The sequence below is a fragment of the Thamnophis elegans genome, chromosome 12 (genome assembly GCF_009769535.1).
Source record: "Thamnophis elegans isolate rThaEle1 chromosome 12, rThaEle1.pri, whole genome shotgun sequence".
In the NCBI taxonomy this organism is placed as follows: Eukaryota; Metazoa; Chordata; class Lepidosauria; order Squamata; family Colubridae; genus Thamnophis; species Thamnophis elegans.
In genome coordinates this window covers 57,101,986-57,116,825 of record NC_045552.1, presented here as the reverse complement: position 1 = coordinate 57,116,825, position 14,840 = coordinate 57,101,986, and the positions used below count along the sequence as shown (strand labels likewise).

The 14,840-nt window shown below is 42.6% G+C and overlaps 1 protein-coding gene and 1 non-coding gene across 2 annotated transcripts; both read left to right on the top strand.

The window, feature by feature from the left end:
- The first annotated feature begins 1,891 nt into the window (after positions 1-1,891).
- RBMX (RNA binding motif protein X-linked) lies at positions 1,892-11,886 on the top strand. Its single transcript, XM_032227544.1, has 10 exons — positions 1,892-1,995; positions 3,564-3,689; positions 3,867-3,973; positions 4,554-4,716; positions 5,627-5,746; positions 6,273-6,387; positions 6,484-6,609; positions 7,483-7,583; positions 8,113-10,445; positions 11,204-11,886. Exons 2-9 carry the CDS (start codon positions 3,581-3,583, stop codon positions 8,421-8,423), a joined length of 1,152 nt encoding a protein of 383 aa, XP_032083435.1. The 5' UTR covers positions 1,892-1,995; positions 3,564-3,580; the 3' UTR covers positions 8,424-10,445; positions 11,204-11,886.
- Positions 3,726-3,798, top strand: LOC116516274. The gene has a single exon (XR_004256333.1). It is a non-coding gene; the product is annotated as a small nucleolar RNA SNORD61 (small nucleolar RNA).
- Positions 11,887-14,840: the final 2,954 nt, after the last annotated feature.

The following is a 14,840-nucleotide window of genomic DNA, read 5'->3' as shown; positions in this document are numbered from 1 at the left end:
ATAAGAAAGTAAAGAATGGAATGCAATAGAATAGAATAGAATAAGAAAGTAAAGAATGGAATGGAATAGAATAGAATAAGAAAGTAAATAATGGAATAGAATAGAATAAGAAAGTAAATAATGGAATAGAATAGAATAAGAAAGTAAAGAATGGAATGGAATAGAATAGAATAAGAAAGTAAAGAATGGAATGCAATAGAATAGAATAAGAAAGTATGGAATGGAATGGAATAGAATAAAAAAATAAAGAATGGAATGCAATAGAATAGAATAAGAAAATAAAGAATGGAATAGAATAGAATAAGAAAGTAAAGAATAGAATAGAATAGAATAAGAAAGTAAAGAATGGAATAGAATGGAATAGAATAAGAAAATAAAAAATGGAATAGAATAGTATATGGAATGAAATAAAAAGCAGAAATGCTACAGTGGTGAATATCTGTAGATCAGGTGTAGGATGAGGGCACAGGTTCAGTCTCCGAGCTTGCGGGTTGGTTCCGAACGTTTCGTTACCAGGCAAGGTAACATCTTCAGCGGAGTTTGAAGATGTTACCTAGCCTGGTAACGAACATTCGGAAACCAACGTGCAAGCTTGGAGAACGAACCTTTACCCTCAAAAAAACAGAAAGTTCCAGTTGCCTCTTGAAAAAGTGTCTTTGGGGCAACCATGACCTGGAAGACGGAGAATCTCCATAGACGTAGAGAATAATAGACTTGGAAGCGACCTTGGAGGTCTTCTAGTCCAACCCCCTACTCAAGAGACTCTATACTACTGCAACATGCTCTACATGGGGCAGCCCTTGAAGAGCATTCGGAGACTTCAGCTTGTCCAGAATGCAGCCGCGCGAGCGATCGTGGGTGCGAATGCTGGCTGGGAAATTCTGGGAGTTGAAGTCCGGACATCTTCAAGTTGCCAAGGTTGAGAAACACTGATTTAAAATGAAGTGATTCTGAGCCAGACACTAGCAGACTAGGAATTGTAGCTCTGTGACCTTCCTAGCCACCTTCCAAGGAGGTCACAAACCATGGTCACACGATGTCTCACTTAGCAACTACAACAAAAAAAAAGGTTCATAAAATTTGGGGCTGTGGCATGGATGCCTCAATGATCTGCACCCCATTAAGTCAAGGACCCCCTTGGTACATATGAGTCCAGTCCAGAGATGTGTTGATATGTATGTATATATGTATTTAGTGTCGCAACCCCTGGTATGCCCAAATATGGGAGGAAGCCTACTGCTTCCTTTCTCTGTCTATCGGCTCGTCATAAGAGACCATCCAGACAGAAACCCAATATTTTTACTGTTGCCTTTGTTACATTTGTGTTGTATTTGCGCTGATAAATAAAGGGAGACTAGTATAGATCTATTTCAAGCTATTTAGCTCTCATCAGCTGCCTGATATGCAATCAGCCCAGGTTCGAATCCTAGTAAGGGTATGGCTAGCTGATGAGAGCTAAATAGCTTGAAATAGATCTATGCTAGTCTCCCTTTATTTATTTATCAGCACAAATACAACAAGTATGTATATATCTGTATACATGGTTGAACTTTCACATTCTTCAATGACACACCTGGATGCCTTGATATGCGCACATCCATGCTTTTTAACGTATTGCAAAATTGCATGCTTGTAAGAGGACCACAAAGAAGAGGGTGGGCAAATCTGGATCGAAAGCATCCCAGGCTGAAATGCAATCAACAAATCTACAATCCCCAAGGCGTATTATATTTATTGCCTATAATTTTATTCCAAGCTCCCTCCTCATATTCACGCCCTTATGGGAGAAGAGGCTCGCGCATGCGCAGGCACCCCCGCCCGCCGTTACCCGGGCCCATTTCTCCGCTCTCCTAAACCCTGGCCACGCCTCCTCCCTTTCGCCATGCTTTCATCCGGGCTTCTCAGCTCCGTTCGAACGCGCTGACGTCACTTATATAAAGGCCCTCAGTCCCTTTGTTCCTCTTCAGTGCGTCGTCGCAGGCCGGCAGGGAGGAGGTAAGGATGCGAGGTAGCGGCTGAGGGAGGCTTCCTTTTTCTTTTTCTTTTTTTAAATGAGGCCTTTTCGATATAATACGTATGCTTTTATTTCGTCTCACGCACACCGGCTAGCGGGGCCCCAAGGCCGTTATTTATTTCGCTTCCCATCCCCCCACACACACCCCTCAACGGTTTTCACCCTTCCCGCTTCTCCTCATGGGGGGTGGCTGAGGCGCCATTTTAAAGCTTGGGAAAGTTAGGTGGGTGGCGGGAAGTGCTGGTTCTTTCCCCCCCCCCCGCCGCCCCACTCGCTCCCCCAAAACGCGGGCTCCTCCTCAGGGAGGGTCTCTGGAGCCGCCATTTTGCGGCCGCCTTTGGAGGCGCCTCGATGCTTCGCACGCCCCCGCCCCCTTCTTCAAGGCGCGTGGGACGGGGGGGAAGGGCGGACGGGAGTGCGCACGCGCTGCTCTTTCGAGAGGCCCGTTCTTTGCGGAGGGCGCATGCGCTCCGCGCAGTCCGTTCGGCCGGCGCGCGTGCGCGGTTTGCACAAAGGCTCCGGCCTTTGTTGCTTGCTATAACCGAACGTGCGAATTGCTTTTCCTAAAGGTTGAGTGCTTTTATTATTATTATTATTATTATTATTATTATTATTGCTATTATTATTATTATTGCTATTATTATTATTATTGCTATTATTATTATTATTGCTATTATTGCTATTGCTATTATTGCTATTATTGCTATTATTATTTCTGGCTAAATTCGAAAACTGAATTCCTTGGAAATTTGCCCGGGTTCCTCAGCTAGGGGAGGTTTTTATCTTTTCTACCTCTCGCTTTGAACTTAAACCGTCCATTTATATTTTGGGATAAAACCCTGGCAGAATGGAATGGCCGATGTGGCCTTTAGCACTCTAGATGCTTTTATTAGGTTGCTTGTTTGTTTGTTAAAGACAAACTGGGTGTTCTCCAACAGTTTGTTCTTTTGGAACAGGAAAATAGTGAGAACTGTTTCAGGGAACTATTAAAAGCGGTCAGAAGAGAGTTGGATGCAGCTTTCGTTCAATTAAAAGTGCCCAGAAATATTTTAATAGCTGCTGAATTTCACAATACTGTAGCTGGTATTTAGATTTGGGGATTCTATATGTCTGGAGGGATTGGTTTGGACAGGCCAAGTCAGAAATTAAACTCATTTCAATTGTATTAGGACGATTGAGCAATATTTGTAAAAAAAGGGCTGATACTTCAAGAAAAAACAATTAAGGAATGAGGCTTAAAGGGACTATTATGAGGAAATGTGGTTTGTAATTGGCCATTCTTGGTTCATGCTGAAACTAGAAGAAACTTATTTTACCATGTCATATTGGAGTTTTCCCCCCCTTCTTTATTGTAGCAAGAGGTTGGGCCACTTGTACTTTTTATAAAGTGCATTTTTAGTGCAGCAGTAGGAATGAAGTAATTGACTAGTAATGAAAATGGGATGTTATTAGAGTTGTCTTTTATATTCAGGAAATCCCAAGAATCATGTTGCAGTTGTGTGTGGCTATATTTTTTTATGGTTTCTGAAAGTTGGCTGTATTGTTCTAGATTTCAAAATCTTCAAAATGGTTGAAGCGGATCGGCCTGGGAAGCTGTTTGTTGGTGGATTGAACATTGAAACGAATGAGAAGGCCCTTGAATCTGTCTTTGGCAAATATGGCCGTATTGTAGAAGGTAAGGGCAAGGCATCTTGGTGGGGTTTTCAGTTCTGCTGTGATGAACTCAGCTTTTTTGATCGGCTGAAGTGATAGAACTCACCTATCCTCTAAGAAGTTCTGAGCAGGCTTCTGTGAATCCTGGGTTGCACCCCTGTGAGATCAGCAAACAAAATAATGCTTGTATCTCTCTCAGTTCTCCTTATGAAAGATCGCGAAACCAACAAGTCCAGAGGCTTTGCTTTTGTCACCTTTGAGAGCCCAGCAGATGCTAAGGATGCAGCAAGAGATATGAATGGAAAGGTAAGATTTAATGTCTGGTTTTTATTGTGCAAAGGAGAGTACTGAAATAGTTTCAAAGGATCATGTCTGTTGATTTTCTAAGGGATACTTTAAGAAAATCTGTTCTCTTTCAAGTTGGATAGCAAAGGTTGCTTTCCACCACTTCTTAAAGCAGGAAAAATCCTTAGTATAAGTTTTTTTTTCAGTGGTAACAGTGCCATAAGAAACATGCCAGATATATGCCAAATGCTTGTTGGATGCTCCTCAAAAGACAAGAGGAAAAGATGTCTGGTATAAACAGGACAGCCACGTGTTTACTTCTAAAGTGTTAGTATTGCAATTTGAAGTTAAAAAGACATGACTTAAAACACTGTAGTGATGTATTTGCAAATCCTACTTAATATCCTCTGGTTTAATGCAAATGCAATGACATAACCTTGCTAACTAACCAGCAGTCAATAAACAGCATTAGCATTCTGAGTCCTCTGTGTGCACTAACCAGCTAGAATTGGATGCTGATAATATTCTAAAAGTCAAAAAAATGTAATAAGCCTAAAGGCAGGTGTTATTCACAAAGATTGAATTAGATGCCTTTGTTCAGTCTTTAGATGGAAAATCCATTAAAGTTGAACAAGCTACCAAGCCCACCTTTGAAACTGGTAGACGTGGGCCCCTCCCAAGGAGCAGAGGACCCCCAAGAGGCCTTAGAGGTGGAAGAGGCAGCAGTGGAACCCGGGGGCCTCCTTCAAGAGGCAGTCACTTAGGTATGTTTAAGTTCCTGTGTATTGACGGCACACAAGACGTAGAGAAGTTGAATGGAAAGAAGGAAAATAGCTGGACAGAAGGTAAATAAAAGTGCTGTGAGCAAGAATTATTACACTTCGAAATGCAAAAATACCCCAGTCACAGTCCAAGTAGCGCTTTGAGGTATCCATGCGCTCTTGTTCTTAGAAGAGATTGATGGTCTTTAAAGTCTGGCTTGCCTGAACTTGTATTTTGAAAGCAGGTTCAGAGTAAATATCTAGAAGGCACCATACCTTCTATTTCTGCAGATTCCTGCCTTAATATGCAAAAAAAAGTCAGTTTCATATTGATAATCAACAGGTAATTTTTTGAATCAGAAACAAGCTGGAACGTTAGCCATTGTTTCCTCAAGGAGCATGTTTCTTGATTTTAAGCTGATGCTGATCAGGCCGTTGGTAGCTCCTGATCTGGATGGCTATTTGCTATCTCTCAGTGTTCATCTTAAACTGTAAACAAGCTTCAACAACCAACAGACAGGGCATGCCTCTGGAACAGAGCTGTCATCCTAAGTATGCTTGATTGGCAACGATTGAATGCCTGCTGACCTGCATTCTCACCTGTGCTCTGAGTTTACAACAAGAACAAAGAGGCTCTACAGTTAGAAGATGGGTGTAGGTTACCAGTTTTAGCTGCTTGCTGCTTTTCTCTAACTTGTTTTGTTAATGGCCAGGGCCATACATATAAAATAGGTTTGTGCATAAATTGTTATATAGGTTGTGCCGGTTTCTATTTAGAGGCCTTGATCCAGAGGGTTGACTGTTTCTCAGGACAAAGGGAAACCTGAACATTCTCTCTCTTAACCCTTTTTCACTTCTGGTGCCTTTCAGCATCGGGATGATGTTTCTGAAGCTGTCATATGCTGTCTTCTAGGTTCCTCTAGAGGCCCTCTCCCAATGAAAAGGGGTCCGCCTCCCCGTAGTGGGGGCCCGCCACCCAAAAGACCTGCGCCATCTGGACCTGTACGCAGCAGTAGCGGGATGGGTGGTAGAGGTAAGCCTTGTACAAATGCTGCTTTAGTTCGCTCATAAAGTTTTAACCTGAGGGCTAAGGCACATTCAGAATGTGGGGCTTTAAAATTCTTGGTGCTGTTGGTGAGGTTCTTTGCTTTCCAGGCACTGGATACACCACAGAATAGCAAATCTGTACAAAATACTTTTATTGCAACATGCACCTTACCCAGCAAGCTGTTGCTCTGGGTCAACTCTGCTCTTCTAGGCTTTGCAAGATGCTACAGCCATGTATATGTGTCTAACGTTCAGTTGCAACTAAAAGCTCTATGAGTAACATGCAACCTTTGCCGTCTTCCAAATGTTCTTGCACAGGTTGCAATGAGGTTGTGCTTAATGCACAGTTCTTCCTCTTCTAATTGCCATTGAAGAATTTGTATAATTGTGCACAGACTTTTGCCTTCAATAAAAAACAGTGTAACATTTCTCCAACTTAAGAGTGGGGACAAATGCCTTCTCACTGCCTTCTTTCCAAACACTTTAGGGTTTGTTTGCTTTTTTAATTTTAGCGCCCCTGTCACGTGGCAGAGACAGCTATGGGGGGCCTCCACGAAGAGACCCCTTGCCATCACGAAGAGATGTCTACTTATCCCCCAGGGATGATGGCTACAGTACTAAAGACAGGTAAAATAATGTTTGTTACAACGTTGAAGCAGATGTCCTCGGACTTTGTGCTATTTTGCCTGTCAGTAATCAAAACTTGATTTTTAATTTCTGTAGTTACTCAAGCCGAGATTATCCAAGTTCCAGAGATACCAGAGATTATGCCCCTCCACCAAGGGATTATGCCTATCGTGATTATGGACATTCCAGTTCACGTGATGAGTATCCCTCAAGAGGTTACAGGTACCTAGAGTTCCGTTGTATGTGTTGGTCTCTTAATGTTCTATAGAGTTAATATTTGTTGGCTCTCCTTAAGAATGTCTAGAAAATTGAAAAGCCCAAAATTAATCCATTCCTTAAGTCATCTCATCTGTAACTAGGAGGGACTGAAGTTGGTTACCAGTAACCCTCTGGCTATGAATGATCATTTGTCCTTTTGAAGTTAAAATAACCCTGAACCAAATGGTGGCTTCAGAGAGGCCTTGGAGGTCAGCCTCGCAGGATTGTGGTCTTCGGCCTCCCGTAACAACATAACCAAATCATTGATGGCAGGTATTGCCAACACTAGGTGAGGGGGCCACACTTCAGGGCCGCCTCATTTGGCGGCGATGGTAATTCCAATCAAATTGCCATTGCAAGTCTGGAAATTCCAGTACTTGGTGATCAGTACGTTTTTTGAATTAAATATTGATGGCAGGCTTGGCTCTGATACCCCTTTAAAGACCTCAGAGTGCAGACCGTACATAACTTAGTGTGTACGTCTGCATACCCTGGTGGCGAAGTGGTTGAACTGCAGTATTGCAGGCAAACTGCCTAGAGTTTGATCCTGGCGGGGCTCAAGGTTGGCTCAGCCTTACAATCCTTCTGGTGTCTGTAAAATAAGGACCAGGATTGTTGGAGGCAAGGTGCAAGTAGTGATCTTATATTGTAAACTGTATAAGAAAGCACTATGGGGCTGTATATAAGCCTAAATGTTGCTATACCTCCTGCTTCGTAGAGAAGAGATGGAGAAAGTGTTAACACCGTTTAGAAATGCAGAGAAAAGGAAATCAATGAGAGCCAAGAATAAAGGAAACTTTTCTATCACCCTGGACGTTCAGTACTAAACCCTAGCAGTTATTCCTCCTACAGCGATCGGGATGGCTACGGAGGGCGTGACCGGGATTACTCGGACCATCCCAGTGGAGGCTCTTACAGAGATTCCTATGAGAGTTACGGTAAGTGCTGACTTTGAGGGCTTCTAAGGAATGTCTTAGGCTTCTTCTTTGACTCACTAGAGTGCTGCTCCTGGGGGGGCGGGTGGGGGGGGGATTAACACAATGGGTTTTTCTGATGCAGTGGAAGAAAAAAAAAGTAGAAAAATGTTTTTATTTTAACAACAATTGAATTGCAGTTCCCTTAACCTATCGAAGCAAAGTTCAACAATTCTGAATTGCATCTCTCTCACTGGAAAAACAATGGCTGAGTTTCTTCTATAAAAAATAGCAAGCAGTTCTGGAATAATCCCAAAAAAAAGAGCTACTTTGTGAAAAACCAGCATCTTCAAAAACAGCCTGTTTATTTCCTTCTCTGCCCGATCCTTTCCCCGCCAAATATAATGTGAGATTATATTTAAACTACTACTCAGTTTAAAAATCCCAAAAAAAAAAAAGAAGAAGCCATTGATGCATTTCTTTTAAAAACTCAGATGTAAAATTGTGATATGATTTATAGTGTTGCCCTATTACCTGACCATTGAACCTGCAGGTAACTCCCGTAGCGCTCCCCCTGCACGCGGGCCCCCTCCATCATATGGTGGAAGCAGTCGCTATGACGATTACGGAAGCACCCGTGATGGGTATGGTGGAAGTCGAGAGAGTTACTCAAGCAGCAGAAGCGAGGTCTACTCAAGTGGCCGAGACCATGTGGGCAGACAAGACAGAGGCCTTCCCCCTTCTATGGAACGGGGCTACCCTCCGCCACGCGATTCTTACAGCAGCTCGAGCCGCGGAGCACCCCGAGGTGGCGGCCGGGGAGGGAGCCGCTCGGATAGAGGTGGAGGCAGAAGCCGATACTAAAAAAACCTTTGAAACTCATGGACCAAATCAAGTTTTTTCCTCCTCCTCCTCCCAACACAAGGAATGTGGAAGTTTTGTCTCGTTCCCAACCAGAGGACTACCGAAACGATGTTTTTAACTTTTTTTTTAATTGTTGCTTGTTAAGTTCCCCTTCATTACTGATGTTTTTTGTGAGGAAAACAGTAAAAACATGTTTTAATTTCATTTCAAAATTGTTAATAATTTCTCTCAAAAAGCAGATGTTAATGTATGCCATTTTGAGCCTGTGTACTAGTGTTGTAACCTTTTCAAAGTAAACGTTAACCCTGAAATGCCACACTTTTCACTTCATCAATGCAACGGCCAGCCTAAGGCACCCCATGCTCCTAAAATGGCCATGGATCGTTCTGCGCATGCAAGCATATGCCTTCTCTCTCGAGGCAAGTCGTATGATTTGTTGGAAGGGAGGGTGGGGATGGATGCCAACCCTAAAGTATTAAGTGTCCTCTGAAATGCACAGATGCTCCCAAATAATGACCACTCTTCCGTCCTGTGTAAAAATTCAGGATACCATTCAGCCTTTTTAAGTCAAAACCACCAATGGATAAAGCTGAATGTACATTGCGCCATTCTACGCATTTCCTTAGGCAATTTGCAAGAACCTCACCTCCCCCTCAGTAATAGATTAACCTGTAGCAAAGCCAGCTACGGAGTTCTGTAAATGTAAGGAGGAAAAAAAAAAGTGGTTTGGCCCATCCCATCCAAGAAGCTGCAGAACGTACTTGCTCTTTACTGTTTCAAATTTTTGCCATCCTGTAGTGTCTCATTTTTAAAGGAACATCTTTGACTCCAAAGGCAAAATGGAGAAAAGTAAGATAAGCACAGAAGTCTCTTTCAGCAGCCTCTGAAAAGCTTATGGCTTCCCATAAACAAGTGAAAACTTTCAGCCGCCCACAACAGCTTTAAAGCATCAAATGCCCGTGAAAACAGCAAAAGATGGTAAGCAAAGCAAAAACTAAGTTTTTCGGTCTAAGTCAAAACGTGAAACCAAAGCTATCGTCCTTTTTAGTACAGTAGGACATTCCGTGCGTCATGGCAGTGGAAGCTTTTCTAGCTTTTAAAGAAAGCGCCAGATGGAGGAAAAAAATAAATACCTGTGCTGGGAAGCCTTCTAAATTCGTCATAACCTTGTCTTGGATGAAAATGTGTATGGCACAAAGCTTTTGAAAATGATGCTTAAGAAAGCAACTTGTAAAACAAACGTGTCCCCATAAGGGCTTGGGTTGGGACTTGCTTTTTTGGCCCAGTATGTTTCAATGAAGATATTTTAAAAAAAGAAAGCTACTTGTATTTCTTAAATTTAAGAAATGTAAAAACCGTAATACAGTCAGAACTTGGCTTAAATGGCCAAAATCTGTGGTTAACAGCTTGGGAAATGTCAAGCAAGCCATGGTTACGAACTTGATGTTTTAGTTGGATGCCTGACCTCTTTTCTTTATACTGTAGTCTTGTTTGGGAGTTTTGGTACCTAGGCCATGAGTTGCCATGAGCCAGGTGTGCGGCCAGGAAGTTCAAAAGATGCTGTTGAAATGTAGTAAGACCTGAAGACCTCCAGCTAAAGTGCCTCCTCTAAATCTTCCAAACACATATATTGCCAGTCAAATGGACTTACCATGAAAAAAAGCACCATTGGAAAGAAAAATCAGAATCCATAAAGCCATGCGACTTTTTCACTAAGCCATTCCAGTTCATTCCAGTCCAATGAACCTTCCACCTCTCAAAAATGTGTAAAAAATGTTAGATCGTGACAGGCTAATCGGCAAGCCCAGGTTGTTGGTTTTCTGGGGGTGTTTTTTTTCCCTCCCCCTCTTTCTGGGGTGGGGTTGTGGGCTTGGGCGGCTGGGCCCACCAGAATCTTTACCCCGTCTGTAATTGTTGCAGGCTGAACGCTTCTTCCTTTTAAGATGAGACCCAGGAAGCAGTGCGTGTGTTGTTGGAAATGAAGGTCACGATTGTGAGCTGCAAGCAGGTAACCTTGTGGAGGTAAGGGAGGCCTTCAAAAATGGCTTGTTTCAGGTATCTTTCCAATTTTTACCCCATCCCTGGTTTGTAGGATTAGCTGACATTTTTAATTCTACGGTTCAGCTTGAACAGGCTGATAGCACCTCCCATTTCACGAGAACCTTGCTTCTGCAAGCAAATGGGAACAAATACTTTTATTATTAAAGTCAAAAATAAATACTCTATCCAATATGATGTGTTAAAAACTTCTAAAAAGGAAGGTTACCTATGAAACACAGGATGAAGAATATTCAGTAGAAACCTTCCAAAATAGAACTTGGAAATATGTTGGTTTTTCCCCAGTGGACATTACGGCTCACCTAGGTTTTCTGTACCTAGTTTCTTAAATCCCTTTTTTCTTTTTAAAATGGAGATATAAATAGTTAAACAGCTGGAGAGCTGATATGCTTGTGGGCTAATAGCTCCATTGACCTTAACAAGGGTTAGCAGACAGCTCTTAAGCTTTTGCTGAAAGCTGTTTTATCGTTGAGGCTCAGCATTTCATAAGAGATGATCCGTCACTTGAGAAGGTGTTATGAGAGAGGAGTTGTGGGCATTTACGGCATTTACTTGTTCAGAAACTGCAAGCAGCCAAGTGCAACCAAGTAAAGGTCCTGAAATTGTTCTTTTTGTGCTATGCAGCTGTTTCATTTTGCCAACAGCATTAGCCAGTCTAGAGTAACAATCATATGTCTTGACAGCCTTTCTCTTCTGACAGTCTCCTAATGTTTATATTCCAGGTACAGAATTGTGTGGAGGCCTCCAAAGAAAGAAGCAGTCTCTCAAACTATGGATGTAAAGTTTAAAAAAGGCAATTTGCAGGAAAGTCATTCCCTAAAGGCCATTGTCTGTTGTGACTACAGACAAGGGTCGTATGTGAGATGAAGAGAGTCTCAAATGTCAGGTGGAAATTATTTCTGTCCTCTTAAATGCGATGGAAATCCTGGCAGGAGGACATCCAGCAAAAGCCGTGGCTTGTGATTTAAGGGGGAGTCACATCCCTGATTTAGACAAGTGTACGTCTGTCTCATAACTCTCAAGAGAGATTAGACTGCACTGCGGGAAGTGGATTTTCAAAATGTGGTCAGTTGCAATACTGACCTTTTCCCCCAAGAAGAACTCTTCTTAAATTCTCATGTTCAACATGATGTTTAAGCCAGGAGTTGAACAACGATTTGATTTCACAAGAATGCCACAGCCATCTACAAATGGTTTGGGAGAAATCTACAAATGAGAGAGCATAAAACTCAGTGTAGTTACCAATGCCCTTTTCATGAAATAAGATTGTGAAAAGGAGGTAGTGCCATAAATTTTAGAAACAGGTAATGTTTTGGTCAAATGCTCCATGGAAGACGCTCAACGGCTGAAGCTTTGGATCCTTGTATTCATTAAACTGTCAATAAAGTGTTGGATTTCCTCCTGAGGTCTTCGTTACTCTAAAATGGTCTCTGGTAACACTTTCGGAATGAAGTGTAGCACAGGAGTGGCCAAAGACTACTTAGTTATTTATCGGATTTGATATTACTGACTAGATAACCAGCTTTTCTGTCAGGCTTTTATGGTACAGGTAGATTTGAATGGGTTGACAAGGGTAGAATAGAATTCTTCATTGGCCAAGTGTGATTGGACACACAAGGAATTTGCCTTTGGTGTATATGCTCTGTACATGAGGATAAAATACATCAAGAATAAAAAGATAACTAGTGGTAGTCAAGGGTATTAAGCTATCAAATCGCACTAGGAAACAAAAAAGCCCATCATGGTATTGGACCTGGGTACTTGAGAGATCGCCTGCTGCCAATTACCTCCCAAAGACCCATTAGATCTCACAGGGTCCGCCTCCTCCGGGTTCCGTCTACCAGCCAATGTCATCTGGCTACCACCCGGGGGAGGGCCTTCTCTGTGGCAACTCCGGCCCTCTGGAACGAACTCCCTGCAGAGATTCGGACCCTCACCTCTCTCCAGGCCTTCCGGAAAGCCGTTAAAACGTGGCTGTGCCGGCAGGCCTGGGGGTGATGAGTTCCCCTCCCCTCTCGACTTGTATGGTTGTATGACTTGTGTATTTTAATTACGTGTATCGTGTTTGTATCCCCTTTTCCTCTTTTGAGTTGTTTGCCACCCTGAGTCCCTCCCGGAGAAGGGCGGCATACAAATAAACTAAATCTTAAAAACTATAAATTGAAAGGAGCAACATGTTATATAGTAAGTTGGAAGAGATACTTAGCTTTTTCACAGAGGGAGATAGGACTGCACTACAGGGACAAAGCAAAGGCCTTTTCCTTTTAAACAGTCCTAATAACTCGGACAAGAACAGTCCAACCCACAATGTGCCTGGCAGTACTTTGCAGTGGAGGTAGCTGGGTGCTTAATAACCCAGTTAAAAAGATATATGAGCCAAAAAAAACACCAGGAAGAGAAAAGATACCGTTGTGTTAGCTCTGGCCCATTGCAAAGTACTCAAAATGCACAAGGATGGATTGAGCAGAGAAACTGGTGGGAAAAGGTCCAGGAAAACATTCTGGAACTTCTGTATGATTATGCCACTTATGGAGTACGGTTTTGTCACCTGAGGACTCTCACTGGGCTTCTGTGTCTAAAAACACTGCATTTTGGAGTCAGACTCCACCCAATCACTGTATTGGTAAACTTGTGTCTGGTCACAACCCTTGGCTTTAAATGATGCAAATTCACAGAATGATTCCACATGCACAGAAGAAAAAGCTGCCAATAAGTATGGGGGGGGGGAGCCATTGTTCCATTTTGAAAGGGAAGAACTTGCAGCAAAAATGAAAAAGGTGGCTTAACTTTTGGGGAGTGCAAAACAAGAATTGTCAGTAGAGGGCGGCCTAAGCCTATGGGAAAAGATGCGTAGGGATCACGGCCTCCTCTGTGCCCCACAATTATGTAAGGGATGAGCCTCGCTCTGCCAGTTGGCCGGCATGCCCAGAAAGGGGGGCATTCTTGGCGAAATGGCTACAGGTCTCTTTTATTCATGCATCCTATGCTGTGGGATCCACCATCCTGGACACCTGGCTTCCATTAAAACATTTTATGCCACCCTCTTTGAGTTAACAGTATTGCACGGAGGGAAAGGGCTATTCAATGTGCTTTTTTTTATAAAAAAGCCCCAACAACCCTGAAAGTGAAATGTGTAGAGAGCTTCGAACCCTGCCCCATTTTCAGTTCTTGGCATGCTCTGCAACATCTGGTGCAGCTCATGAGCTCCGAGGAGCCTGGCCCAAAACCACAAACCAGAAATAGACAACCTGAAGCTTCAGTGCAGCTGCCTCTTGGGTGGCTCAAGTGGCAGTTTTAAGACAGGAAGGAGGGCGAGAAATAAAGGTGCTTCCTTTTTTTTTTTTTTACAAAAGGCAACTATCCACCAACACAAACTCAAAAGCCCCGATTTTTTTTATCACTGCGTCCCTTGCAAACAGCCCTCCAAAAAAAAGAGATTGAGCACGATTCCCAGAAAGCAAGAGTTAGCCCTTTATGGCCCCCAAAACCACAAGATGCCACTGTTTGGATGAAGCCGTGGGAACTTCTAGCTGTATCCCTGAATTCTCCATTTCTCCCCCCCCCCTTTTTTAAGTTATGTGCTTGTGATTGTTTTACATACACAACGGCAGCCCGTGTGGAAAGAGGGCTTTTCATAACACTGAAAGAGTTCATCTCTCATTTATTTATTTATTTTTAATTTTATTTTTTCCATTTTCATAACATACAAGCACATGTATACTATACATAGCCAGTATCCTATAGTATTAAATAGTAATTACAACAGTTCCTCTTGTCATCAACGCCCCCCAAAATAAAAACCCATTATTAGCTCTTCTGCTCTCCATACACCTTTATTCTACCTCTCTCCTACCTCCTATCTTTTCTCCATCATCCTTTCCTACTCTACTTCCCCTTCCTTTCTCCTTCTCCTCTCTCTACATTCCACTCCTCCTTATCCTCCTCATCTTCCCCCCTTACCCTCTCCCCTATCCCTCTCTTCCCATCTTTCTTCTCCCTTCTATTTCCCACTCTTCCCCTCCTTGGTGTATTTCCGCTTCCATATCAATATACTTAACATATCCTAGTTTTAAAGAAAAAATAAGAGAAGACAGTATACATGTGGAATCAATTTACATTAAAATCTAACACCTCTCGTCAAGCCTAATATATATCCCACCCTCCCCCCTAACCCCCCCCCAACCTTCCCTCCCCCGACTTCCCAGAACCCATACACAGTATAAATCTTTAACAAAAACAGTCTAAAATATATTGGAAAAAAGAATAAAAAATTGATAACATCTTTACATTGAATTTAGCTCCTCCTTGCTAAGCTAGCTTTAAACAATTTATATCATTCCTGATCTTAATCATAAGCTA